The 13,921-nt window shown below is 44.6% G+C and overlaps 1 protein-coding gene across 3 annotated transcripts in view; it reads right to left on the bottom strand.

The window, feature by feature from the left end:
- MOB2 (MOB kinase activator 2) overlaps nucleotides 1–13,921 on the bottom strand; it is a 79,534-nt gene that overhangs the window by 22,465 nt on the left and 43,148 nt on the right. The window contains exon 1 of one of the 3 annotated variants that reach the window (XM_040328492.1): nucleotides 12,479–12,639. The exons of the other annotated variants lie outside the window; for them this stretch is intronic. Within the exon in view, the coding sequence (XP_040184426.1) occupies nucleotides 12,479–12,588 (110 nt within the window). The 5' untranslated portion in view covers nucleotides 12,589–12,639. Of the gene's footprint in view, nucleotides 1–12,478; nucleotides 12,640–13,921 lie in introns of those variants that run through there. 3 annotated transcript variants of the gene reach the window in all.

The raw sequence follows: 13,921 nt of genomic DNA, 5'->3' as shown, positions 1-13,921 counted from the left end.
ATACGGTGTGACAGAAAGTATAGCAACGACCGCCATTTTATTCTCTAGGGTGTTGGAATAAAATTATATATATATATATATATATATATATATATATATATATATATATATATATATATATATATATATATATATATATATATATATATATATATATATATATATATATATATAATTATAATTAGGAGGGAAGGAGATGGCAGTGAAAACCGTGAAAAACACAGAACTGCTGTTTTGCTAATTGTAATGTAATGTAACCTGTAATGCCAACGGCCACCACAAGATGGCGCCAGATCACAGAAGGAAGCCGAGGCCTGCAGAAGGCCGCAGCCTCCCGGGCCCGCGCCGGCCGGCAATTGAGGCCGCGGCTTTGAGCCTTCTGCAGCCCTAAGCTTCCCTAGGCGCCAGGTCACAAATTCTTGTCGCAATTGCGATCGGGCGCCCGGATTTTGTCGAGGCATGATTTTTTTTAAATTTATTTCACAATAAATGTATTGAGCTTTTATTTAGTGATATACAACAAACTCGTTTATGAGACATGGGATACAAAAAACACAAATTGTGAGATACACTGGGAGGGGAATGCCTGTTCTATAAAAACCTTAAAAACATATAAAGCTTCGTAACCTGAGGGATTACAAGGGTTTTGTATGATCATAAAATGAGAGCGCAACGTCCCATGGGATGTCTCGTCAACTGGGCAGACCAATGGTACAAAGTGGGGTATAGATGGGGGTTCGTAGGCTGGTGTAGGACTGAAATGGAGGCTGGGCTATAGGGTTTCAAGAGATCCCAACAACTAGCAAGGCCAGTACCTACCATCCTGAAAACTTTCTCTGCCCACCCTTACATTATATCACACTGACGAAATTCTGTTTTCGCCATGCAAAATAAGGAACATGCAGATTACATCCAGGACGCTGGATTATTTTTACTGGTTCAGAGGACACAAAGACTGAGAAAGAGGAACTGTCACAAAAAGGTCTAATTTTTTCCATACTCCACTGTAAACGTCATGAGGGACATGTAAAGTTTTTGGTAGGTAGTCAGTTAGCATGCTTAGAAGAAAAGCAGAGGTCGTCTGATACAGAATGTACTGCATCATCATCCACTGGTGGGGTGGCATGACGGCTCTGATACTGGAGTGTGTCAGCACAATGCTTAATAGGAAATGTTATTAACAGCCAATGTCACGTTGAACTAAAACAATGATATTCGGAATGTTTACAATTACGTAATTTGCTGGAAAGTCACAGGCCCTCATACTTCCTTGGAAACAACATGCTGCAACTTGTGGCTTAAAGAGATGAATAGCTGGAGGGAGCAGAGAAGAGCTTAAGAGGTTAATTTACCTTTTCAGAAAAAATGAAAAGATGACCACCCTACCGATCCCCCATAGTCCACGCTGTACTTACCTTTGCAAGACCTTTCAGTGTCCACACAGCCAATGTAAGGGTCCTGCGGATTTGAAATACCTGCTCTTCTCCCTCTTTTCTCTGCAGGAGGGATCAGAGTGATTCTGATTGGTTAGCGCTGGCACAGAGAATTATCACTCTGATCCGTCCCAGAAGCCCTGCAGAGAGAAGCGAGAGATAAGAGGGAATTTCAAATTCCCAGACCGCTACATAAGACTACTGTGTGGGCAGCTTATTACCAATATATGCATGAACAACAGGGACTTGGGGGAAGTTTATTCACTTTTTTGTTTTTACTGAAAATGTGAACTTACACTTTAAAACTGACTGCAGAACTGGACAAAACACCCAAAATACACCCAATAAGCATTAGCCCAAACATTTCACCACCATTGACTTATTAAGCATTAAACTCGAGGAGAGAGGGTTTGAAGTAGTTGTAACCTTAAAAAAGAACTTCACTGTCAGCCCCTGTTTTATGCAGCCATAAACACACAGTTTAAGTGTTTAAAACAATGCCGCTAAATACCTTTTATCTGATACCTTCAGGCCAGTCATGTGACTCCTGGTCTGATCCATGGGCTACAGTGGGAGGGGCCGAGATCTCCCTCTGAAGGCAGCCAGGGAGGTCATGTGATCGCTGTGCTGGCCTCTCGGCCCCTCCCACTGTAGCCCTTAGATGGGGAGGAGAGTGGCCAGGATTCATGTGACCTGACTGAAGGTATCAGGAAAAAAAAAAAAAAAAAGGCATTTAGCGTCATCATTTAGGGGGAACAAAAAAAAAACACTTGCACTGTGTGTGATGGCTGCATAAAAAAGAGGGGCTGGCAGTGGCATTTTTTTCCATTTTCTTTACTACTTATAGTAGCAGGAGGGGGAAAGGGAGCAGACATGGCTCACACAGATACATAGTGGCTGACAGGCAGAGAGGGAGGGGGGGGGATGGGGAGAGAGGAGATCTGTGGATGACGGAGGCACAAACTGACCACAGTAATCTGGGATCAGCAGCCATGATTATCATGGCCGGTACATAGAGGGGGACATGGGAACAGGCAGCATGCAGCACATGTACCATCTGAATGAACCACCCGAAATGTCAACCGAAAGAAGCTTCCACCCAGCTCTCTAGGACATTTCATCATTGAAGTTTTACCCCTGCTACAATCTAGGTGGTCTAGAATTTCTAGGATTCCAACTCGAGCTTCCCCTCCTCTGGCAAAAACACTCGCCATGCAGCTGGCCTGGCAGGTACGGACCTCAAAAGCAAAAAGCCCCTAGCACCCCAGGAGGCTAAAGACCTTCCAGAGGTCATGCCAAATATGTGTCTCCTTCCCAAGCAGGCACCACTGGTAATAAACCTCCCAGTGGTTGACCAGGGAGACAAATATTTATAACTTATATTGCTTCCCTTTACACTTTTTCCAAGGACACTCCACACAGCAGGTAGAAGCAAACAATAATTCAGACACATTAACACTAAGCTCCTCTATGTAATGTGGAAGGCTGACAATAGGGACGAGTTGCATAGAGCAGTGGCGTCACCCATCGACATCCACTACACTAGAAGTTGCTGGCAAGGAAGAGATTTCCAGCCATACCAGGAGTGTGAAAGCTGAGCTTGGAGGTCATGTGACTGCATAGGAAAAACTCTAGAAAAGGCATTTATATTGCAGTTTAATAGGCCATGAAGGGGAACATTTAATTTAAAGAGTTTTTTAATTTGTTTTTTATTTAGATTTACGGATAGACCTCCCAGCTTAAAGGGGTTATAAATCACTGATTGGCAGGCATTATTGTTTGGCACCGATTGGCATCCATTAGTACAACACATTACAGTACATCAGTGCCCATCTGTGCCACCTATCAGTGCCGCCTATCCGTGCCGCCTCATCAGTGCCGTACCATCAATGCCCATCAGTGAAGGAGAAAACATACTTATTTACATTGGCCCAGATTCAATAAGATTTGCGCGATATTTGCGTGGGAGCAGGGCAACGATTTTGCCCTGCGCCCACGCAAATATTTTGCGCTGCCCTCGATTCACGGAGCAGTAGCTCCGTGACTTGCGAGGGCGCGCCGGAAAATTTGCCCGGCGTAAGCGCGCGCAAGTTAAATGATCCCGCCGGGGGCGGGAATCATTTTAATTAGGCGCGCTCCCGCGCCGAGCGTACAGCGCATGCTCCGTCGGGAAACTTTCCCGACGTGCATTGCGGCAAATGACGTCGCAAGGACGTCATTTGCTTCAAAGTGAACGTGAATGGCGTCCAGCGCCATTCACTAAGCACTTATGCAAACGACGTAACATTTGAACGTCGCGACGCGGGAGCGGCGGTATACTTTAGCACAGGCTGCCCCTGCTATTAGAAAGGGCAGCCTTGCGCTAAAGTAGCCGTACGGAAACTCCGTACCTGGCTTGCGCGGGGCCCGCGCAAGATTGTGAATCAGTGGTAGTATGCAATTCGCATACTACACGCTGATACACAATGGGAGCGCCCCCTAGCGGCCCCCGCAAGAATGCAGCCTAAAATCTGCGAGGCATAAGAGCCTTATGCCGCGCAGATTTTAGGCTGCAGCCGGTGTAACGAGGTTCCTGAATCAGGAGCACTCGTTACACCGGAGCAAGTAAGCAATTGCGCCGTGTAACTCATGGTTACACGGGCGCAATTGCTTCTTGAATCTGGGCCAATGTTTTGTAACTGAAACAAAAAAAAAACTATTTTTTTTTCTAAATTTTCGGCATTATTTTTTTAGCAGAAAATAAAAATCCCAGAGATGATCAAATAACATTAAAATAAAGCTCTATTTGTGGGAACAAAATGATAAAAATTTAGTTTGGGTACAGTGTAGCATGACCGAGCAATTGTCATTCAAAGTGCAACAGCGCTGAAAGCTGAAAATTGGTCTGGGCGGGAAGGTGTATAAGTGCCCGGTATGGAAGTGGTTAATGATTCCCATATTCGTAGTACTAGGTGAACTGTACCCGTTGGCGTATTCTCAGACTTGCAGTATTTACCGTGCTCCTGTTACATGACCTATCTACCGCAGATTCTTAGTATCTACAGTTGGCAGGACAGTTCACTGTACACTGTCCTATACCAACACCTCCACACAGAGTCCTTTATACACGGCGTTCTCCAAGCCGGATGTGCCTTTTCCCTCCTCATACAAGTCTACATTTGTTCTACACACAAGTCTGCCAGGCCACAGTTCTTCAAAAACCTCACATTAACAGATTCATGCCAGAGACTCCATACCTCCAACATCTGACAACCATAGAGAACTAAACCAGTGGGCTGCATATACATCAACAACGGGCCGGACCATAAGCCCCATGGCCACCATCCTATAGTCTGCCCCACATACACTCCACGGTAATTGTTGGCTATTTGAACAAACACGGAATTTATAACAAAAGGTAACTACAGATAAAATGTGATATACAGGTACTTGGACAATTGTCACATAAAATTCACACGGTGTATTCCAGCGTTTCTGAATCTCTTTGCAGCCAAGGCACCCTTTACAATTATTCATCACAAGGCACCCCATTCTAAAAGGAACAAAACGATACTAAAAGTATTGCATAATGCAGCAACAGCGGCACATAGGACACCCAACATTTAGACCCCTTTCACACTGGGGTGGTGCAGTCACTAGTTTTATGCCATACCACTGTTACACCAGAAGGGGATAAAAAGGAGTTTAACCACTTAAGACCCGGACCAATATGCAGGTTAAGGACCTTGCCCCTTTTTGTGATTCGGCACTGCGTCGCTTTAATTGACAATTGCGCGGTCGTGCGACGTGACTCCCAAACAAAATTGGCGTCCTTTTTTACCCACAAATAAAGCTTTCTTTTGGTGGTATTTGATCACCTCTGCTGTTTTTTTATTTTTTGCGCTATAAACAAAAATAGAGCGACAATTTTGAAAAAAAAAAATCTATATTTTTTACTTTATGCTCTAATAAATATCCCCAAAAAAGATATACATTTTTTTTTCTCAGTTTAGGCCGATACTTATTCTACCTACTGTTGGTAAAAAAAAAAAAAATCGCAATAAGTGTTTAACGACTGGTTTGCGCAAAATTTATAGCGTTTACAAAATAGGGGATAGTTTTTATGGCATTTTTATTAAAAATTTATTTTTTACTACTAATGACGGCGATCAGCGATTTTTTTCGTGACTGCGATATTATGGCGGACACATCGGACAATTTTGACAAATTTTTGGGACCATTGTCATTTTCACAGCAAAAAGTGCTATAAAAATGCATTGATTACTGTGAAAATGACAATTGCAGTTTGGGAGTTAACCACTAGGGGGCGCTGTAGGGGTTAAGTGTGACCTCATATGTGTTTCTAACTGTGGGGGGGCGGGGCTGGACTAGTGACATCATTGATCGTCTTTCCCTATATCAGGGAACAGACGATCAATGACAGTGCCACTCTCCCCGTTCTTCAGCTCCTGTAAACGATCGCGGGACACCGGCGGCGATCGGGTCCGCGCTTCCCGCGGCGCTTCGGACCGGGTCACGTGCACGCGAAGGCGGCGCACGTGACCCACGGCTGGGCTCTTAAAGGCGACGTACCTGTACGTGCCTGTGCCCAGCCATGCCATTTTGCCAACGTATATGTGCAGGAGGCGGTCCTTAATCGCTTTGAAAGCAGGGCTCATTCATTCCAATGGGCAGGGGCGGTGCGGGAGTGGTGTAGACACCACTCCCAAACCACCTCAAAGATGCTACTTACAGGACTTTTTTTTTCCTGTCCTGCAAGCACACCACCCCACTGAGCGCACTCAGACTTTCACACTGGGGCTGCAGAAGAGGTAATTTTACAGGCGCTATTTTTAGCGCAAAATTGCCTGTAAAGCACCCCAGTGTGAAAGGGGTCTAAAGGGGATTTATGGTTTATTCTTCCAAAGGAAACACACCTTTGCACACTGGTACTTACTAGCATTCCAATAGTTCTCTTCTCCCTCATTAATCTAATATGATATCAGTTCTGACAGAGAGGGGCAAGCAAGGATGTTGTGCAGGCACCCGACGTCCTCCTTATCAACCAATGAGGACATAAGTTGTTAGGATGCCAGTGGCTGGAATGTTGCACAATGAAAACCTGCGGCTTTGTGTAACTTAAAGGCAGACTTTCTCCACCTGCTGCCTTATACACAATGTTTGGGCAGTTTTTAGGGATTTTGCCAAGGCACCCCTGAAGATACCTTAAGGCACCCTGGTTGAAAAAATGCCCTTATAAAGGGCTTGTGGAAACACGGGCACAACACGTATTAGAGTAGAGCTAGTAAAAGAATTATACTCTTCTAAACGCTGTATTGACCTTTAAGCATCTAAATGTACATGAATGAATGCATGAAGTTTACATGCCATTACATGCGCTTTTTTTATGCCAGATGTTTCTGCTGTCCAATAAGAACATTAGAGTAAGACTACAATAAGATAAAAGTAAAACGCCAGGTCTTATGGAACAAAGTGCTGTCGACTGATGCAGCAAAGGATAACTTGTTTGGTAAAAGTTAGGACATGTTCACACAGGAGCATATCACTGGATACCCCTTGTGAGAGCCGTGATTATCAGCATAGGTGTACCGTGCATCCCCCCCCATGCAGGCAGTCCCCCGATGTCTATTGGGATGCAATAGACACAGCAGCTGATCTCAATTTGACATCTTTACAAGTGCACCGCCAAGAATGCACACTGTCTGCATTTCTAAGTGACCGCAGATGATTGGTTTTCAGTACTCATAATATGTACTTTGCATAGAAAGCAATGCTTCCATAACATTTCCAGCCACTAGTATGACCACAGCACCCCCTTACATTGTAATAATCCGAGCATTGGTGCCGGTTCACACTGCTGCGGCGTGCGAGATCGCAGTGCAAATCACATGAGATGTACGTGCAATGTGATATCAGCCATACACATAGTATGGCTGAAATCGCATCGCATTCGGACTAAACACGCACAGGACCCTTTTTTGGTCTGCACCAGAATCGGATCGCATGGGTATTCACACCTACGCAATCCGATCCAGTCTGAACTGACAGCTCACAGTGCCATATGCGAGCTGAACTGGGGGTGTCATAACAATGTATTGACACTCCCCGCAGGTCGCATATGGCAGTGTGAACTGCCGTGTGAGTCAGGTGTGATGCAGGAACCTGCAGTGGATTCGCAGGGTTACCGCATCGCACGAGTGTGAACCAGGGCTTACTGTGATAGTATAGGTTGACATAAGTACTATGGGTTGGGTTCCGTTTGAGGGTCAATAAGGGACTATTGCTTGCTCAGGTGTGACAATTTATTTACCCAGGTGTGTCGGAAAAGTTTGTGATGAAATATGTGTGCCAAAAACTCCCACTCTAAAAAGCAGCAAGCCAATAATCAGAAAATAAACCTGCTAAGGCAAAGCACCTGAAAAAAAAAAAAAAAAAAAAAAAAAAAAAGGCATAAAAGGCACAATTACATCTTATTAAAAATATAATAAATAAATAAAAAAAACATTTACAGAGAGAAAAACTGTTTCCCATAGCGGACCTCCTCCAAAAATGCTAGTTGCCTGGCTGTCTTGCCAACATTGAATCTTACAGACCTACAAGTATCAAGAGTTCTGACTTCACATGGATTATCCGATACATGCTTGTTCTAGATCAGGGAATGACTATTAGGTGGATTCAGATAGAGTTAGGCCGGCGTATCAGTAGATACGCCGACCTAACTCGGAATCTGCGCTGTCCTAAGTTTAAGTGTATTCTCAAACAGAGATACACTTAAACCTATCTAAGATACGAGGCTTGCGCCGTCGTATCTTAGGGTGCGATATTTAGGCTGGCCGCTAGGTGGCGCTTCCATTGAGTTTGGCGTAGAATATGTAAATCACTAGATACGCCTATTCAGGAACGTACGCCCGGCCGACGCAGTACAGATACGCCATTTACGCAAGGCATTTTCAGGCGTATAGTTATTCCATCAAATAGCTGGACTAGTAAAGTTAAGTATGGCCGCCGTTCCCGCGTCGAAATTTGAAAATTTTACGTCGTTTGCGTAAGTCGTGCGCGAATAGGGCTGGACGTAATTTACGTCCACGTTGAAACCAATACGTCCGGGCGGCGTACTTAGCCGCCATGCACACTGGGATTTGTACACGGACGGCGCATGCGCCGTTCCTAAAAAACGTCAATCACGTCAGGTCAACCCATATTAACATAAAACACGCCCCCTCAGCCTATTTTTAATTAGGCGCGCTTACGCCCGCCGCATTTACGCTACGCCGCCGTAACTTAGCAGGCAAGTACTTTGTGAATCATGTACTTGCCTCGCTAACTTACGGCGGCGTAGTGTAAACACGATACACTACGCCGCCGCAAAGTTAGGGCGGTCTTTCTGAATCCACCTATTCGACTAGAGACAGCCAGTCTAGGTATTTTCAGAAGCATGTCAGCCTCCAGGTTTCCTGTACAAATACCAACTGTTTTCTCAAAGCTTCTTCCTAAAAAAAAAAAAAAAAAAATTCAGCATGCATAAATCCCAGATTTGCACACACACACTCTGCCACACTCTGTAAGGTATGGGGCACTTTTTTGAAAGGCAAAGCTAGATGCCACTTGTGTACAATACATCCGGGGCTCCTGGGACACTCAGGAGAAGCGTCTGAAATCTCTATGCAGACACGCTGAGATGACCTTTTTATCGTTCTTGACAAGTTTGTTTTAAAGTGCTTCTCCTTACATGTACATTGTTTTTTTTAATGAACTGCTAATCCTGTCCAAAGTTTGACATCTATGCTAACATAAGTAAGTCGGCTCAATGCGGCTTCCCTTCATTTGATAGGATGCAGAGCGCTAAACCAGAGAACATCCCACTTTCATATCACTTAAAAAATAATGATTCTGGTAAACAGAGCAGTGGGCTACATAACAGGCTTGAAATAACTAATCTGCAGCTATGCGACTTTCAATGCAACATTCTGCATGGAAACTGGACCAATCAGCGAGCACCTTTAACTTGAGTTTTTTGTTACCGACGTCAGTAAAAGGAAGCGCATGTGCCCTGGAGCCTATGTGCCCGCTGGCTTATGACAATTTCTACATTAATATTTCCTAGGCTGACATACATACATATATTTGTATTTTTAATTCAGCGTGTATATAAAGACCTTTCACAGAAACACCTACATTTTGTATTTCATTTTATGTCTCTGCAGAGTTCCCCACAACCTTCCTCCCAAAACGCAAATGCATTTTTTGGAAAATCTGTTCTTTTAAGGGTACACTCACCTTGGAGGCGGGTTTGAAATCGCACAAGTCCAGCCAAACTCGCATGATTTCAAACCTGCATTTCAAAAGTATGCTGCCAAATCAAACATTGACATCAAGTCAGTAACTGTATCCAATGGGTATTTGTGAATGCATACACCAGTAAATACTCTTTAAGTTGGTCATTCACCGACACGAGCTGAACAAAAAAAAAAAAATATTTCTCCATCCACCCTGCAGCTATTGTACTAGGACAGCCGGCTGTGACAGCTGTCAAAAAAAAAAAGAACAGTGCCTGCAATTGATTTGATGTTCTTTGATTCTTCATTTAAAGAAGGTCTAGCAGGGGGGTGCTGAGCGGACCACCTATGAACTGGATTTTGACTGAGATTCAAAATAGAGTCCATGTGTGGTCAGTTTTAAAAATTTAGAAGCTATTAAAAAGAAAAAAAAAACAAAAAAACACTACAAAATATCACCAACTTACTGCGACTATCACAGCTGCATTTTCAAGCTAAGCACCTGGACATCTGATCAAGTTATTTGTCCTTTTGTACCTGCTCAGGTACATAGTTAGCCTGGTTTAAATAATAATAATAATAATAATAATAATAATAATAATAATAATAATAAAAAGAAAGAAAAAAAAAAGTCTGTCTAGATCAGGGGTGTCCAAACTTGTTTCAAAGAGGGCCAGATTTGATAAAATGAACATGCGTGAGGGCCGACCATTTTGCCCGACAGTCTATGAACCATTAAAATATATTTTGTGGCCCCAACGCATCCCTGAGCGCTGCTCAGGACTAAGGATGAGCTTGGGCGTGTTATTTAGATATGAAAAAGGCAATATGAACCCGCGCTATGGAAATTAGTTTAAAAATATATGCTGCAAGTGGGATCATAGGTAAAATACACTACAAAAGGTACAGAAGACGAATAAATAATAAAAATATGAAATGTGAAATGGTATACTGCAGTGGCTTTAGATAAACCAAATTTATCAGCGTATAACACACACCTTCACAAGAGGGAGGTTTCAGGAATTTTTTTTTTATTTTATATGAAGAACTGTGAAGAAAAATAAGGGTCAGTGCCCATCTGCAGCCTCACATGTGCCATGAGCGCAGCCTCACATGTGCCCTGAGCGCAGCCTCACATGTGCCCTGAGCGCAGCCTCACATGTGCCCTGAGCGCAGCCTCACATGTGCCCTGAGCGCAGCCTCACATGTGCCCTGAGCGCAGCCTCACATGTGCCCTGAGCGCAGCCTCACATGTGCCCTGAGCGCAGCCACACATGTGCCATGAATGCAGCCTGATCGATGCCCATCTGCAGCCTCGGAGGGGGGCGGGACGAGCGCCAACAGATTACATACAAGAGAATCTCCTGTTTACTTGGCGGCCTCTTTAATACAAAGTCCCATCTCCTACAATAGACAGAACAGTCATGCAATGGCAGCCCAGGTGATGGGACTTCCTATTACAGCCGCCGCTGAGTACACAGGAGATTCTCCTGTATGTAATCTGCCAACGCTCGTCCCGCCTCCTCCCTGTCCCCTCCGAGGCTGCAGAAGGGCATCAATCAGGGATCATGCACTATGTCCCCTCCGAGGCAGCTCCGATAAATACGGTATATATCTTTTGTGCCCTCCAGGGCCACAAAAGATATACATATCCAAATCACCAGGGGGGCCATATTTAACCAGAACAGGGGCTGCAATTGGCCTGCGGGCCGGACTTTGGACATGCCTGGTCTAGATCAACCAATAAAAGGGGAAAAAATCAATCAATTATACAATCCTGTATACATAATCCTATACCCACAGGTAATCCAGAGAAAGGCAAAAAACACAGCAATGGTATTATTACTGGTACTTATATCGCCATTAATTTCCGCAACACTTTACATATACAGTAAAACCTTGGTTTGAGAGTAACTTGGTTTGAGAGCGTTTTGCAAGACAAGCAAAATGTTTTAATAAATTTTGCCTTGATATACAAGCGATGTCTTGATATAAGAGTAGCGTCATGTCACAACTGAGTATAAAATAGAAGAGAGGCGCCTCTAAGTGTAGCAATATGATAAAATTTAATGAAGGTACAACATTTAGCAACTTATTGCTACACTTAGGAGGTGCCTCTCATCTCTTTTATACCCTGTAAAAAAAAGTGCTTTGATATACAAGTGCTTTGTATTACAAGCATGTTTCTGGAACGAATTAAACTCGCAAACCAAGGTTTTACTGTACATCATACAGTCACATCAGTAACGTGGATGAGCTCAGGCTAATGACAGGAATCTCATTTCTATGGAGTGGCCTAACACAGATGTTCCCATATTCCCTGGACTGGAAGATGCCAATCAGCATCTACCAAGAGAGCAGAGCAGCAATGGGCAACATACAAGCAACTCATGGAAAGGCGCCTCTGTTGCCGATGCCCAGGCAGCCTCTAGTGCCGGTCAGAACCGAAAACAAATAACTTTTCTTGAACTCTTTTTTCCCACAACATTGAAGCCTTAGTTTTCCACTTCATGGTAGTAAAAGCCAAGCCGGAAATGCAATGCCATCACAGCGAGATGAGCCAACGTGCACATTGCATAACACGTATGCTCTACAAGCCCCAACCTGCGAGCTGGTATTGCAGATGTTCCAACTCTTACAAAAGGTATGGCACAGCCGACATTAACTAGTTAACCTTCAGCAAAGAATTCTTCACGGGACAATGAAAAAAGGAGAGATCAGCCAGCTGCAGCTGACATACCATAGCTTTAAAAAAAAAAAAACCCGTACCTCAAGACTCTGCCCACCGCCTGCAGGACCATCTTGCAACTAAATCCAGATTTTGGGCTGCCCGTTAGCAGGGTCCTGTCTGGAGAGAGTGGAGTGGGGTCTCCCAGCATTCTCACATAATAGACAGACAGCACAGTGACAGGACCTGCTCCAAAACTTCCCAGCACATACAGTAAGGGGGGGGGGGGGCAAGCCCTCCCAGGCCCTCCTCCAATAGAAGAGCGAGGAGGGAAAAGGGAGGGAGGCAAGGAGGAAAACAAACAGTCTGAAAGGTCTTATTCATAGAGAGGAGGAGGAGAGCAAATCACATCCAAGATCCCCCAAATACCAGCGCTAGAAGATGGCACAGGCAGCTCATCCATCCCCAGATGACATGTCTACTAAACACCCAACTTTATCCCAACAGAAAAGACAAACATTTCTATTACTTCTCCACCTCTCTTTCTTTTCCTTTATATGTCAAATCAAGAGATCTTCAACTAGTCTGGCTGGATGTGAAATCAAGTTCTCCTAATTCTCTCGCTGCTACCTGAATCTAGCCCAATGTTCTTTAGCAGAGAACATACATTCCATAAAAATCTTATTTATCGGCGTATACCGCGCACTTTTTTGCCCTGAAATCAGGGCAAAATCGTGGGTGCGCGGTATACGCCGATAACCCACGCTGAGTTTGAACTGCGCCGCCGACATATACCGAGCGCAGTACACTCGGGTACATTCGGCCAGGCACGGCTTCGCTCGCGGTCACGCTCTGTGACGCCTCCTAGCCTTTATGCGTGAGAAGCCGAGCGTGGCCGAACGTGCCCGAGTGTACTGCGCTCAGTATATGTCAGTGGCGCAGTTCAAACTCAGCGCGGGAAGTGGGGATTCGACTGGGAGACAGCGCGGGAGGACACCACCGAGGCCGCAGACGGACGCCGGACCGGACAAGGCCGCCAATGGACGCCGGGCAAGACACCAACAAGGTGCATTCAAACTAAGTATTTTGTTTTCTAAAACTTCCCTTCTAGGTTGGGGGTGCGCGCAATACCCCGATAAATATGGTATGCTACCAAACTTATTCCGGCCACACATCAAATACCAAACAATTTGAAAAACACACCTTTAAATAATCTTTAGTAGAGCTACAGCAACGGCCAAGAAGTCCGAGTGATCAATGCTGGCACCATCGGATTACAAAATGTTTCATTGACAAATCGCTCAGATTTTGACTCGCGTATGGCCTGCATTAGTGCGTGTTGGAAATTGCCTCCAGCAATGCTCCTCTTTCTTCTAGCTGGAGGCTGACATTTTGCTGAAGCCCAGAGCTCCTGAGCAGCAGTAAATCTTTATGCTGTCAGCAGATAAGTCTCTACATTTTCAGCACAGTGCCTAAAAAATGGAGAGCAACTGAGCATATGCAGAGCAGGGGGTGATTTATCGAAACTGGAGAGAGCAAAATCT

Source organism: Rana temporaria, chromosome 11, assembly GCF_905171775.1.
Source record: "Rana temporaria chromosome 11, aRanTem1.1, whole genome shotgun sequence".
NCBI lineage: Eukaryota > Metazoa > Chordata > Amphibia > Anura > Ranidae > Rana > Rana temporaria.
This window is presented reverse-complemented; position numbering and strand designations above follow the sequence as displayed.